The sequence below is a fragment of the Plasmodium gallinaceum genome, assembly GCF_900005855.1.
Source record: "Plasmodium gallinaceum strain 8A genome assembly, contig: PGAL8A_v1_98, whole genome shotgun sequence".
Taxonomy (NCBI): Eukaryota; Apicomplexa; class Aconoidasida; order Haemosporida; family Plasmodiidae; genus Plasmodium; species Plasmodium gallinaceum.
In genome coordinates, this window is record NW_021628265.1 from 521959 (window position 1) to 537884 (window position 15926).

The following is a 15926-nucleotide window of genomic DNA, read 5'->3' on the forward strand; positions in this document are numbered from 1 at the left end:
AAATTTTTTTTTTTTTTTTTTTTTTTTAATAAAATTATTATTTTTTTTTTTTTTTTTAGAATTAAAATTCTGATAAAAAATTAAAAGAAGAAACATTAATTTTAAGAATGTTTTACTTTATATAATTTAAGTATAAAATAGTAAATACACTCTATAAATATAATAAAAAATAAGAATGTCATTATTTTAAATACAGAAGTATTTATAATTTATTCTACTTTAAGAGAAAAAAATAATACAAAAAATCTAAATTTTATAAATTTAATTTTGTTTTTTATTTAAGCTCATGTTAAATATATACAATACAAATATGTAATGTATTTTTTTTTTTTTTTTTTTTTTTTAAGGAAATGTAGTTTATTTTTTTTTTTTATTATTTAATAGTATATTTTATATTGTAATTTTTATTACGTAATATATTCCTCTTATTATTTTAATTTATTTTGTTTTTGTAAAGTATGAATTCTCTAGAAAAAAAAATAAAGTTACTAAATTATGAAAATATTGATATTGCAAAGGATGATTTTTATTTTATGATTTTGAAAATAGAAGAAGAAAAAATTCGCTTGTATAAACCAAAGGAGAGAGAAAAAATAAATTATATGAAAGAAAAAAATTATATTGAACATATCATAAAATATTTGAAGAAATTAAATATAAATACAAATGGAATAAATAAAAATAGTATTAATGATATAGAGATTAGAACATATATTTTAAATAATTTAACTACCTTAGCACTTATTGATGACTACAAAGATTTTATATGCTATGATGATGAAGATGAAGATGACATGAATAATAAAAGAATAGATAATAATAATTCAGTAGGTGAACCTTCTAATAGCAATGTTGAAAATATGAGGAATGAAATACAAGATGATATTTTAGAAAACTTTTTTGAATTAAAATACCTAAATGGTATAGATAAGGAAGAATACAAAAAATATGATAAGAAATTAAATATATTATATGAAAAAATTAATGAAATATTTAAAAAAAATGATATTCCTTTACTTAATTCCAGCAATATAAGTAATATTATATCTGCTTTACATTTGATAAACGAAAAATTAAAAAATAATAAAAAAATAGATAATAGTAATTACGAAAGCTTATTTGGATTAAATATTGATGTATCTAATAATGATTTAAAGGATTTTGCTTATATTTTAAAGTATTTATTTAATAATATGCTTAAAAAAAGAAAAAAATGTATTAAAAATGTTCTCAATGAAATACAAATATTAACGCATAATCCAGTAATTGATATAAAACAGGGAAGGGTTGGAAGATAAGCATACTTAAAAAATATAAAAATAAAAACCTAATTTAGTCTAAGAATAAATATTTTATTTTTTCTTTTCTTATTTTTTTTTTTTTTTTTGTAAATCGTTTATTATGAAAAAAAAATTTTTTTTTTTTTTTTTAAAATTCAAAATATATAACGTCTATTCTTGTATCTTAAATTGAAACAATAGTTTCTTTTGATGTTAAAAAAAAAATTTAATTTAAAACAAAATTTAAAAAAATAATTGAAAAAATTATAACACCAAACTTTAGGTTTTATATAAAGAAAAATTTCATAAAAAAGTGAAATCCATATTTAATTTAAAATTTAAAAAAAAAAAAAAAATATTTATATATGTATTTTTAAAAGAATTTAATTTATGAAATAGATAAAATATGTTTTTCTCCTTTTTTTTTTTTTTTTTTTTTCATAAGTTATTTACAGTTCAGGTAATATTTCTAAATTTTCAAGATGATCAGGTAAATATTTTTGTATATCTTTATATTTATTTAAATGTTCTTCAAAAGTTAAAATTTCAGGTTGATTCGTATATATGTATTTATTTGATGTATTTCTTAAATGAAAAGGAACGGTAAAACTGTATTCGTTACATATATTTTTAGCATTGTTTTCAACAACATAAACATAATTACTTTTTGAAGATTTACATAAAACAATAACTGCATAAATTAAAGCTGTTTGGCATTCAGGCATACCAATTGCTTTGCAAGCATAGTGAGTATTAACACACATTGATAAGACATCATGATTAGCTAAGCCAATATCTTCTGAAGCTATTCTTATTAATCTTCTACATATATATAAAGGATCTTCTCCATTTTTTAGCGATTTTGTTAAATATAAAATAGCAGCTTTTACATTTCCTGCTCTTATACTTTTATGCAATCCTGAAATGAAATTATAATGATCTAGTTTATTATCATTACACGGAAAGTTTTGTAAAAAATATTTTATATCATCAAATTGTATACTTCTTTTTTCATTTTGAAGAGATGGATGAACATGAATTTCTTCTGATTTTGTCTCTCCTATGATTTCATCCAGTTTTTTTTCTTCCATATTTTTTTTTATATTTGTTATTTCTATATTTTCCCTTAATTCTATTTTCTTCATATTTTGAATTGCAAAATCAATTATACCAATAGCGACTCTTGCATCTCCACAAGAATGATTCATTATTATATTTAAAGCTTCTTCTTCTATTTTGATATCTAATTTATTTATTATTCTTTCTATAATTAATCTTAATTCTTTCTTGTCATAAGAACGTAAATATAAAAATAAGCATCGTGAATTTAAAGATGCATTTAAAATACTCATTGGGTTGAATAAGCAGGTTGCAATTAAAAAAAGATGTCCCTTTTTTAATATTAGCAATAATTGTTCTTGTTGATTTTTATTTAATCTGTTTATATCTTTTACACATAATATAGTTTTCTTTTTATAATGTTTATAATTAATTAGTGATTGGTCATATATTTTTCTTAATTCATTATTTAAATTATTCAAATGAAATAAATATATAAATAAATGTTTCGTTTTATTTTTTATAACATTTATTAAGGATGATTTCCCACTACCTGGGGGTCCATATATAATTAAATTGAAATTTATATCTTCATCTAATACTTTTTTTAACAAAGGATTTGTTGAACTCCTTATTTCATTTATATAATCTTCTTTACAAATTGGTTGATATATTTTATGTAATGGAATGTTATTTTCATTTATATCTTCTTTATTCATCTCTTCTTTTTTATTTGCACTTATTTCCTCATTTCCTCTTCCCAATTCAGAATTTTCTTCTGCTTCGCATTCCATCATATTTTCATTTTTAATAATATTCTCTATTTTTTTTTCATTCTCTTCATCTTCAATTTTTTCCTTTTTTATTTTAATTGTTTCTTTTTCATTTTCTTGTTTTAATAAATTTACCTTTTTAAAAATTCCAAATTTCTCCAAAGTATTTTGCTCTTTTATCGTACTTTTTTTTATAAAAGTGGATTTTCTCTTCATTTCTTCAATAATTTATTTTAAAAAAATATAACTTTTATCTTTTAAACATTATTATTGAAATGTATAAAAGTTTATTATTAATTCATTTAAAAAAAAAAAAAAAAAAAAAAAAAAAAAAAAAAAAAAAAAAAAAAAAAAAAATTATAATTCTATAGAATTTATTTTTTATCTACATTAAGTATAAGTTTTTTAATAGCTTAAATTTTTATTCTTGTAAAGACTATTAGTAAAAACACACATCCTAGCTACTTAATATATACAATAGTTATGTGTTCTTACAATATCAATTTTTTTTAAATTAAAATTTATATATGAGAAGAAAAAAAAAAAAAAAAAAGATATGTAACGCAAAATTGAATTAATACTGCACGAATATTAAAACATCTTTATGTTTATAAAATTAAAGAGACATAAGTAATTTTTATTGTAATATTTATATAAAGGTATATAATTTTAGTTTCTAATTTCTTTTGTTAAATAAATAACAAATAATTATTTCTACTTTTATTATTCTATTGTCTTAATTATAATTTTTTTTATTTTTATTCCTATTACTTTTAGTATATACTTCATAAAAAAATTATTATTATTTTATTTTATTAAGACTATTGTACTTTTATAATTATCTTTAAGATAACTAATTTCTACTATCTCTAATATTATCATTTTATCCAATTATTGTTCTTATTTAGTATCATTAATAATATTTTATTATTATTTTATTTATATAATTACTGTTATTTTATTATCATTAAATTTTTTTTTTTTTTTGTCTTTTTATATTTTTCATTAATTTAAAATGACCGTTAATTATCATGAAGAAAACTATAATTGTTTATTCGTTGAGTGTATGGAACATGTTCGTGCTTTAGATTGTAGTAAAGCTTTTGATAAGGAAGAACAGTTAAATTCTTTAAATATAATTTATGAATATGTATTAGAATTTTTTAATAATTGTGATGAAAAAAAAAAGAAAATATTCTGTGATTTTTTTAGTAAGAATTTATTATATCCTTTAAACAAATGGGTCAACGATGAATTTGATGAATGCAGAAATTTAGTTCTAAATATTTATATGTTACTTGAACAAAATCTTGATAATATCTTACTAGATATCATATTATTTAAAAACATAGAAAAAGATGATAATTTTATTTTTAATTGTATAAATAGGCTAAGAGAAGATGAAAATCAAAGAATTATAGAAGATAAAGAAGAAATAAGATTGAAAATATTACAATTTTTATATAAAATTGTGAAAAGAGATAAAAAAAAAGATAAAATAATGTCTTCAAATTTATTAAATTTTTATATTTATTTAAAAGATATATTATCGTCATTGTCAATTTTAATAAAAGATCCATTTCCTCTCATAAAAAAGCTAACTTGTGAACTATTATGTGAACTAATTTTTGAAAAAGAACAGAAAGAACTTAATCACGTAATTATCAAAATTAATATTATAAAATATATATATGTATTCATTTTTTAATATAAAAAAAAAATTCTGCACTTTAATTTTACAGATATATAGAAAATTATTAAAAAATTTATTAGATAGTTTAAATATAAGACAGCAAGATATTCGTGAAGTAATAAAATTTACATGCATGCTTTTTTATTTCATATATTCTTTTATATGATAATAATTTCCGAAGTTTTTTTACTTGTTTGCATGTTATTATTTTTTTATTTATAGTATATTTTCATTTTCATAAGTTAGACATACTTTATCAGACATTTTTCCATAATAATTTTTTATTATTTTATTGTGTTATTATTTTTTTGTTTTTATTATACTTCCTGATAATTTTTTAATGAATTTCACTTTTTAGCTTATTTTAAAATGCTTAAAAAAATTAATGTGTTATGATACTAATAGAGAGTTTCTTAATAATGTTTCAGAATGTTTAAAGAAGTTATGTAAAAATAAGTCACATAATGTCTTATTTGAAATTGTAAACTGTATTAAAGTATGGTTTTTAAACATAAAAGATTTTAATAACAATGAAAAAGCAAAGTTAACATATATTATCCTTATGTGCATAAATGCACATATATCTCCTTCTTTTAATGAGCATTGCTACAATGCGTTAGAAGTAATAGCAAAATATACATTTAATTCTTCTAATAAATTAAATAAAATTTTAGATGATAAAGACACATGTATAAACAACAGTGAGAATTTTAAAGAACCAAAAAAAAATGAAATCATAAAAAGTGATAAATATGAAGAATTAGAAGATAGCATTCATATAAGTAGGAAAAAAAATAGTTCAAATAAAAGAATGAATGAAGATAAAATATTCGAAGATTGTGAAGGTTTTATAAATATTAGTAAATTATTTTATATACCTGCTCCATTTAGTAGAATATCAATAAATATTCACAAATTTTTTTGTGAAATTAAAAAAGAATTATTTTATGAAATTATGGATAATGAGAAGAATTCTTGGTCAGAAGGGGAAAAAGAATTTGCAAATATTATTACCATGTTTTTAATATTTACTTATAATGACAATTTTTATTTTATTAAACACATTTTATCATTTTTATATAAATCATTAACATCATTTAAATATATTGATTATCCTTCAACTCCATTATTGATCAACGATTTATTAGAATTACATCAAGATAATGCTGTAGACACACTTGAGAAGTATTGCTACGAATATGAGTCATTTTTATTTTTGAGAAAATTTGTTAATTTAATTATAACATGTGGATATTTAATGCCTTTAGAAATTGTTATTTTTGAAATAGCACATTTATTATTAGGTGATAACATTAAAAATATTTTAATAAATTTTTATAAATTTCATAACCTATCAAACGAAAAAGTGTATTGTAAGAACAACCCAAATAATTGCAAGGAATGTAAAGCTGAAACAGATGCTTATTTTTTTACAGAAGATTATATTTTTTTAAATATAAATTACCATAAATATCATCAAAAAAATTATGAAAAAAAAAGTATCCATGAAAGGAAGGATATTATTATAGAAGATCATTATAACAGGAATAGAGAACTTAATAAAAAAAATATAGCTTATCAAACAGATGATCAAAGTGAAAAAATACATAATGAACCTGAACAGACAGAAAAAAAAAATGAAAATATTAACAAAAAAGAAGAGAAAAAAAACGATGTTAATAATATAACAGAAAATAATAAAAAAAAAATTTTTCTTTTTGAAAGAATAAATAATGATGTGTACAAATTACCAGAGTATTTTTGTGATAATGAAAATTGCACTGCAATAATTTATGAAAATAAAAAAATTATCTTTATAATCCTATCTCAAATTTTAGCTGGTTTTTACTTAAACGATTTATCATTAAGTAAACTAGATGATGCATATATAAACTTCATTTTATTTTTAATAAATGAAAATATCAATTATGAAAATGTTGATTCATTTCCATATATTTTATTAACTTTAAAATATTTAATAAATATAATGAAAAATGAATGCAAAAATTATAGTAATGTTTTATTTCATTTTTTACTTATTTTGCAATCAGATAACCATTTTTGTTCTCTTTCTGAAATAAATAAATTAATTGAAACAGTACAATTTTACAGTGACAAACAAGTGGTTCATTTTTATAATGATGAATATATTTATTTCATAAAAAATCTTCAAAATATAATAGATTTTAATGATTTTAAAAATTTTAAATATAATATAGAATTTTTAAATATATTATTACGTAACATAAGTGACTATATTGTTATGGAATACTCGAGCTATTTAATGGAATTTTTACATGTTATAATTACATATGAATTAAAACCATTTATCAAATCAGAATTTTTATTATTTATAAATTTTTTTTGTTCAAAAAATATATTTCCTAACTTTTTTTTAGCAAACTCTCAAGATATTTTACAAAATATATTATTACCATTATGCATATGGAAAAGCGGATTAGGTGAAGCAGAAATAAGAAAAGGATCTTTACTTTGCATAAAATCATTGTTTATAAATAAATTATTCGATATTAAAATATTTCAAAATAATATATTAATTGAAAATTTAGTTTGTACTCTTAAATCGTCAATTGATGACATATGGAATAATGAAAATAGAGTAATTTCTATTTCTATAATTGGAGAACTTGTAAAACATTTGAATAGCAATAATATACTACTTGATTTATTAGATAATTTACTAAAATTATTAGATGACTCAAATATATCAATTCGAAAATATTCAGCAATATCTTTATATTCTCTTTTTCAAAATAAATATTTGAGTTTATCTGATGAAAAATGTGAACATATTTTTCCAATATTATTATTGCATATGGATGATGATTATTCGAAAATTAGTGAAATTATTTATCATATATTGATGATAGCAAAAAATTTTAATAATAAAATATTCTTGAAGGTATAAAAAGTATTTTCTTTTATTTATGAAACACATTTTAAAATATACATACACATTTTTTATAAAGATGATATAAAACTATGTTTTTATCTTTTATAATTAAAATATTTTCTTATATTCAATGTATATTGCTGATTTATAAAACTAATTTTTATAAAATAAAAAACACACACAAAATATCTCATATTTAAAAAATTTTTTTTTTCTACAGCATGCAAAAGATTCAACTGAGAATTCATTACATGCAAAATCATTTAAAGAAGATTTGATGAAATAAGACATTATTTACATCTATTTTTTTAATCACAAGAACTTTTATATTATAAATTTTTTAAAAATATTTTAATAAATATAGAATAAATTAATTTTAAAAAAAGAATAATGTGATTCATCTATTCATTTATATATATTTTTTGCACTATTTAATAGATTTGTTCTGTTGTATTGAAATATCAAAGAATAATTAATTTAGCATTATTATTTTTATTAAAATATATATACAAATAAATAATACAACATCAACTTCTAGTATTATTTAATCTTCATATATTTATTTTTATATTTCTAACAATTTTAAGCTTACAGATTTCATTTTTAAATTATCTATTTTACCTTGATTTTTTTTTCTTATTTAAAAAAATATTAAGATTTAAAATATTTAAAGAAATTTATATAAATAAAACATAAAAAATAGATAATTATTTTAAAAATCATATAAAAAAATTTCATCGAGGATATAATATTAATATAGTCATTTTTATAATTTTAAGTTATAAAAATTGAAAATAATCATTAAAAAATAGAAATTTAGATAAGAATATACAACAGTTAATAAATAACATAGAATTCTAAGAATATAAAAATAAATGAATTCTTCATTATCAAATGGATATATAATAAAACACAAAAAAAAAATTTAAAAAAAAAAATAAAATAAAATAATGGGAATATACAGTATGCACCTTTCTGTAAAAGAATTATTTAAATACTACTATTAAATTATTAAATGAACTTTTAATTGTGTATATATGATATATAATCTATAAAAAAAAAAAAATGTTTTTAATAAATAAGCATGCATATTACAAGTTTAATACATTATTCTAATTTTTTTTTTAATATTAATAATGTGCAAGTATAAAATAACATATCACATATAAAATAATTCCGTAGCTTACCACTATTAAAGAAAATTCTTAGAAATAAATTAAAAAAAAAAAAATAAATAAATAAATAAAATAACATATGATATTTTGACAAGAATCAGCACATATCACAACAAACCCAATTCTTTCAAAAATCCTTCAAATTGTTTTAACTCTGAAAAGGCAAAATATATATTAAAAGAAGTAAATAAAATAAATAAATGAAAAAAAAAAAAGAAAATAATAAAAAATCTTTTATTGTGGAAAATAGTTTAATTGATATTGGAAATAAAAACAAGAAAAAAATAAAAATAATAAAATATAAAAAAATAAATAAAGTTATGGAGTAAAATTGATAATATATCTTGCTTCTACATAATAGTAGTATTAATTTTAATTATTTATAAGAAAAATTAGAAATATATTGAAATTTAATGAAAATAATACACCTAAATGAAAAGAATATTTTTAATTAAAAAAAAAAAAAAAAAAATATACTCTAAAATTAAATAAAATTTTAATCAAATAATAAAATTTATTGAAAAAAAAGATATCCTAACAAGCAGTAAATTTGATAATAATGAAGACACAAACATTCAAAAAAAAAAATTTAAAGAAAATATGTATTAAAAAAAGTATCAACTCATAACATACATGGACTTTCGTATGATTCAATTAATCATTTAAAATATTTTTTAAGTTAGAATCAGTCAAACTAGATAAAATTTATTTGATTATGAGAGATGATAACTATGAAAGTATTATAAAAGAAATACTACACCATAAGTGAATTATAAAGTTTTCATTTTTAACAAAAAATGAAAAATCGAAATATGTAAATCACTTCAAAAATATTTAAATTATATTTCTAATAAAATTCCCATAAATATTATAAATAATGTAAATAAATATAACCACATTTTTTCATATCTGTATGTGTAAAAAATCACAAAAAATGAATAAAGAATATTACAAAAATATCTTAAATAAAGAACTTTAATTTTCAAATAAATATCTCTGTAGCAAAAGTATAATTAATATACAAAAAAAATAAAAATACTAAAAATGATAAGTTTAAAACTATATAGAAGGAAGTACATTTTATACTGGTAAAAATTAGGAAAAAACGAAACTAAGAAGCTAAAAAAGACAAGTTAAAGAAACAAATAATTATATAATGAAAGAAGATATTTATTCAAGAATTCAAGAAACTTAATAATATTAAAAAAAAAAACATTAAATTTAATTATATATAAAAAGTTGTATTATTAAAAATAGATGTATACTAAGCAAAGAAATATATATAATTTTAAAAAATTTAATATGTTAGAACTTGAAATTATATTTGAATTAAACAAACCCATTGAAAATATAAAGGAAAAATTAATAATAAATATAAAAGTTCAAAAGAAAATATTAAAGAAAAAAAAATAAAAGATAATTTTAATATAAATTATATATAAAGAATATATTTTCAAAAGATTTTTTTTTTTAAAAAGTAGAAAATACTTATAGTGAAGTTTCGATAAAAAAAATTTAAATGAAAAATATATAAAATTATAGAGAAAAATGTAAAAAAAAAATAAAAAATATTGAAAATAAAAAATTATGTATAAATAAAAAATTATGTAAAAATAAAAAATTATGTGAAAATAAAAAATTATATGAAAATAAAAAATTATGTGAAAATAAGAATATATCAAGGATAAAATTAATCTAAAAAAATATTAAAAGTATAAATAATATTTTTTTTATAAAAACGTATGTAATATTAACTACGAAAAATAGTGTAATATATATATATATATATATATATATATATATATAATACATAATGATGAAAGCATAAATATATAAAAGAATTTTGTATTTAAAAAAAAAAGTGAGGAAACAAACGTATTAGTAGAAAGGATACAAACAAAAATAAAAATAAAATTGATAAAAATTAACATTTTATAAAAATATTGAGACATTTTAAAAAATATGAAGTAAAAAAATTAAGGGATAAAAATTTTTGAAAATTCAATAAAAAACGTATGCAAATGAAAGAAACTTGCAAAAGTAGTTTTAAAAATTCTATTAAGATAAAAATAATCTATATTTTATGGAAATTTTGAATCTATATATACTAAGACGAATATATATACAACTTCAAAATTTTGTAAAATAAAACATTAAATAGAAAGAATAAATTGATAGCATTAAAATTATACATTTCAATTATGAAAAAGAGGAAAAAATTGAATTAGTTAAAACATTTATTATATCATAATTCATATATGAAATGACGTTGTCATATAAAAAATTGAATAAAGAAAATGAAAACTTTTTAAAAAAAGTAGATAAGAAAAATATAATAAATAATTATAAATATAATAAAAGAAAAAAAAAAAAAGAGAATGATACTACAACTATAATTTATCCTAATTATGTAAAATTGTTTTTTATACCTGATGAAAGGATATTAAATTTTGTAGATCATTTTATTGAAATATTATTTAATGAGAATACATATATAAATACAATAGAAAAAATGATATCAAAGAAAAAATGCATTATTAAAAACTTAATAGAATCACAAAAAAAATTCTTCAAATCCAAAATGCTCACAAACCCAATATTTAATTATAACATGGCTGATGATGAAGTAGATAATATTTTTAATAAATGTAGTGGAGATAAAATTGATTTTAATTTATTTTACGAAGCACGAAGAATAATTCAGATAGCCAAAGAAAAATTTAAAACATATGATAATTATGAAAAGTCTGTTTTTTATAATGAGTTGGTAACAAAATATGAATTTAAAAATTACATAATAAAATATCTGCAGAACAGTGGAATAAAAGTGAAAGTTAAAATAGAATTTAAGGAACATATATTATCAGCAGTTCAAGTTTTTAAAAAAGGAAGTACTTATTTCATACAATTACAAAATCAGGACATTCAAAAAAAATTAATGAAATCTTTATGCGATCATGAAATAGGGACACATTTATTAAGAATGATTAATCACCAGAATAATAATTTAGAAAAATATAAAATTAATTCATGCTATTCAACTGAAGAAGGTTTAGCTGTTATTAATTCAATGTACACTTTAAGAAAAAATTATTTATTACTGGTTACACCAGCTTTAAAATATTTAGCTGTTTGTTTAGGTCACTTTTATAGCTTTTCTAAATTATATATTTTTTTAAACGATTTTGTAAAAGATTCTGATAAATGCTTCAAAATGTGTGCACGAGTTAAAAGAGGATTAAGAGATACTTCATTACCAGGTAGCGTATATCACGATCAGCTATATTTTATCGGTTCATACAGTATATTAAAATGGCATAAAAGTATTGATTTTCCCTTATTATATTCAGGTAATATTGGATTAAAACATTTAAATGATATTACTAATCATGTTGATACACAAAAAAATTTGCTTCCATCATTTATGATTAATAAAAAAAAGTTAAATATTTATTTAAAATTTTTAGAAAAAGTATCTTGTATAAATGGTATTACACCTGAGAAATGCAATTTTATCCAAGAAAAAAAAAAAAAAAACATTTTAGTAAATACATAATATTTAATATATGTACATAAATTCTCACACACAAATATATTTTATTTTTTCGTGTTTTACTACATATATATATATATATATATATATATATATATATTCTTATAAAAAATTATATGTTTATTGATCCATATATGAAAATGAAAATTTTAAATCTCAAAATTTTTTTTGATTTATATTTTTTAATAATAAAAAATTTTTAATTAGAAAAAAAAATTTATTATGTTAATAAACTTTAAAAAAATTATTTTACAAATAATTTGACACTTTTTACTTTTAATATAGAAAAGTAATAGGATGTTTTTTTTTTTTTTTTAATTAATATATTTTTACTTTATTTTATATGGTTTTAGTTTATGAAAATATATATATATATATTTGTAATTTAATTTAAAAAAAAAAAAAAAGGTTTTATTTTTGTTCTAGTATTACATAAATGAATATATAAGATGTAATGAAAATTTTGTACTTTAAAAGAAATGTTAACTTTATTTTTTTCTTTTTTTTTTTTTTGGAATACTTTATTTTAATATATTAGTTATTTTTTCCTTTAACATTACCATTGTATGTAAAAAATTCAATATTTTCATCTAAAAAAAAAAGAGATTATCATATTTTAAAAAAGTTATTGTATTATTATGAATGCATATATATATCCAACCTAAATTATTTTTCATATATTCCATAGGATTATCATCTTTTAATGATATTTCTTTTTTTGCCTTATTAATTATATATAATGTATCCTTTATATACTTGTAGATTATGTCTAATTTTTTAAGAATTTCCTAAAATATATAATTTATTAATAATTTTTTTTTTTTTTTTTTCCCTTATAAAGATGTACATGATATTTACTAAATTTCTTTTTAGAAAATTAAAAAAATATTAATTATTAAAATTTATTTCTGAATGTTACCTCTTCTAAATTATTAAAATCTGCTATATCGAGGAACTGCATATCGTCCATTATATCCTGAGTTTTATTTTTTTTTTCTAAATTTCTGTCATGAAAGAAATAATAAATAAATTTTTATAATTTAATATATATATATATATATATATGATAAATTTTCATAGTTTTCGATTACATTTTTTCTTCATTTTTTTTAATGTTATAATGACGTAACTCTGGAAGAAATGAAGAAAAACGGCTTAAAAAATTATCAATGCATAAAATTATTTTATTTAATAATAATGCTCTCTTGTTATGTTCATTTATATTATCTCTTAAACGTTCTTCAATTTTTTTTTCTTTTTCTAAAACAACTTCAGATGCTTGTACTAGATTTTTATATTCTAATTCTTTATTCTACAAATGTAAATAATGAATAAGAATATTCTATACATTATATTAAAAAACAATATTTAATGAAATTAATAAAAATGTAGTTAAATATTCAATAAATGTTTAAATTCTTGAATTTAAAAATAAATTTCTTCTTTTTTTTTTTTTTTTTTTTTTTCTTATAATTAAATCTAATATAATTTATAAAAAAGAAAAAAGAAATATATATATATATATACCATTAATGCTAAATTATTTTTTTCTTCAATATCTTTTATTTTATCCTTTATAATATTTATTTTTGCTTTCAACTTTTCCTTTTTTTTTTGTATGAATTCTCTTGAGTTAAATATTGTTTCCAATCTGTCAAACATATCTAATTGAACAAATTCAGTTGAATTATCTTTAAACTTACTTAAAAAACTGAGACTTTTCTCCCCTAAAATTAATTTTTTTTTTTATTAAGATTGTGATATTTCATTTATATTGTTTTTTTTGTTTTTTTTTTTTTTTTATCCATATTATAGTTGTAACAACATTTGAAAACATTAAGAATATATTAATATCTTATAACTAATTTAAAGAATAATTTATTTTATTACTTTCTTGTGTATCACAGCTTGCTTTTTTTATGCGCTCACGCATCTGTCCAATAGTTACTATATACTTTTTAATTTCTATATCAAATAACTTTATTTTTTTTTCTTTATTTTTAATTTTTTCCTCTAAAATTATTTGTCTATCATAATTATCCTAAATTAATATTTATATCATGTTTTTTTCTTTTTTTTTTTTTTTTTTTTTTTTCATTTTATATTTAATTATTTTTAGTATCACAGTGTGTTTGTCATACTTTCATGGCTTGTTGATATTCTTTTATTATTTTTTCTCTATTTTCATTGTATATTTTTTCTTTTAAACTTCATATAATAATTAATCCCATATATTAATATATATACAAAATATATATTTTTATAAATTAATTTAATCTATTTTCAAATATTTTTAAGTATAATTGATTTTATTTTAATATTTTAAAAAAATTTTTTACATTAGAACTATAATTTATATTTTTAAAAAAAAACTATCTTAAAATATATCTTTATATACTTTATATTCTAATATATAATTTTCAATAATAACAGATTGTATATTATTTCTAATAACTTAAATAATATATATATATAAAATTAACATTATCATTATTTCTATTTTTTTTAATTATTTTAGTTAAACCTAAAGGATTTTTCTTTTTCTTCAAGAGTTTTTTTTATATCAGCATTCTTCTTACTTAAATCTTTGTTTTTACATCTTAAATCCTAAATATTCATTTTAAAAAATAAATAATTAACATGTTATACATATTTTTTTTTAAAAAAATTTGTATACTCTCAAATTTAATTGTTTTTTTATTAATAAAGGAATTTCGAGGTTATCATTTATTGATGTAGAAATTTGAATATTTTCATTATTTCTCTCAAAATTTTTCATTTTATAAAATTTATAGAATATTCTAAATTTATAATACAAAAAAATTAATAAAAATTAATGAAAAAAAAAAATAGAATAATATAAACAATTTAATTTTTTATTTTAATTATATTTTATACATTTTTAATAAATAATATATAATATATAATTTTATATTAAAATTGTTATTAAAGAATTGTAAATGAGAAAAATGGAAATTTTAATTGCACATTTTTTTTTTTTTTTTTTTTTTTTTTAATTAATATTTTGTAATTTAGAAATTTTTTTATGTAAAATTATAAATTCTTTTTATTAAATTGATTATTGAAATTTATTATTTAAATATATAAAATTTTTATTATTTATCAATGTTATAATAATTTTTATCTTTTTTTTGTTTTCCTTTTTTTTTTTAATTAAACTCTCCAATTTATATTCTTAATAATAGGATAACAATATATGTATTTCTTATAACATTTTCTCTTTATTACAGTAAAACAATTTTAAATTTAATAAAAATAAAAAAAAAAAAAAAAAAGAGAGAACTTTTCTAATTAAAAATGTTTATTAACTTTTCTAATTAAAAATGTTTATTAACTTTTCTAATTAAAAATATTTAACTTTTCTAATTAAAAATGTTTATTAACTTTTCTAATGTATTTTATGAAATTTAAATTATTAAAAGGAAATATTTTTTATTTCAAAGAATTAATATATTCAA

The 15926-nt window shown here is 17.0% G+C and overlaps 5 protein-coding genes across 5 annotated transcripts; 3 read left to right on the plus strand and 2 right to left on the minus strand.

Annotated features, from left to right (window-relative positions):
* Positions 1 to 458: 458 nt before the first annotated feature.
* Positions 459 to 1298, plus strand: PGAL8A_00339400 (conserved Plasmodium protein, unknown function; the record flags this gene model as incomplete). Its single annotated transcript, XM_028672428.1, has 1 exon — positions 459 to 1298. One exon carries the CDS (start codon positions 459 to 461, stop codon positions 1296 to 1298), a length of 840 nt encoding a protein of 279 aa, XP_028528981.1.
* A 431-nt stretch (positions 1299 to 1729) lies between these two features.
* On the minus strand, positions 1730 to 3328 carry PGAL8A_00339500 (DNA helicase, putative; the record flags this gene model as incomplete). Its single annotated transcript, XM_028672429.1, has 1 exon — positions 1730 to 3328. The coding sequence occupies one exon, from the start codon at positions 3326 to 3328 to the stop codon at positions 1730 to 1732; it is 1599 nt and encodes a 532-aa protein (XP_028528982.1).
* A 799-nt stretch (positions 3329 to 4127) lies between these two features.
* On the plus strand, positions 4128 to 8005 carry PGAL8A_00339600 (conserved Plasmodium protein, unknown function; the record flags this gene model as incomplete). The annotated part of the gene is made up of 4 exons (XM_028672430.1): positions 4128 to 4769; positions 4855 to 4920; positions 5164 to 7728; positions 7940 to 8005. 4 exons carry the CDS (start codon positions 4128 to 4130, stop codon positions 8003 to 8005), a joined length of 3339 nt encoding a protein of 1112 aa, XP_028528983.1.
* A 3152-nt stretch (positions 8006 to 11157) lies between these two features.
* On the plus strand, positions 11158 to 12450 carry PGAL8A_00339700 (conserved Plasmodium protein, unknown function; the record flags this gene model as incomplete). Its single annotated transcript, XM_028672431.1, has 1 exon — positions 11158 to 12450. One exon carries the CDS (start codon positions 11158 to 11160, stop codon positions 12448 to 12450), a length of 1293 nt encoding a protein of 430 aa, XP_028528984.1.
* A 531-nt stretch (positions 12451 to 12981) lies between these two features.
* On the minus strand, positions 12982 to 15226 carry PGAL8A_00339800 (conserved Plasmodium protein, unknown function; the record flags this gene model as incomplete). Its single annotated transcript, XM_028672432.1, has 9 exons — positions 12982 to 13037; positions 13109 to 13235; positions 13367 to 13451; positions 13539 to 13759; positions 13975 to 14174; positions 14338 to 14488; positions 14589 to 14655; positions 14972 to 15054; positions 15125 to 15226. The coding sequence occupies 9 exons, from the start codon at positions 15224 to 15226 to the stop codon at positions 12982 to 12984; spliced, it is 1092 nt and encodes a 363-aa protein (XP_028528985.1).
* Positions 15227 to 15926: the final 700 nt, after the last annotated feature.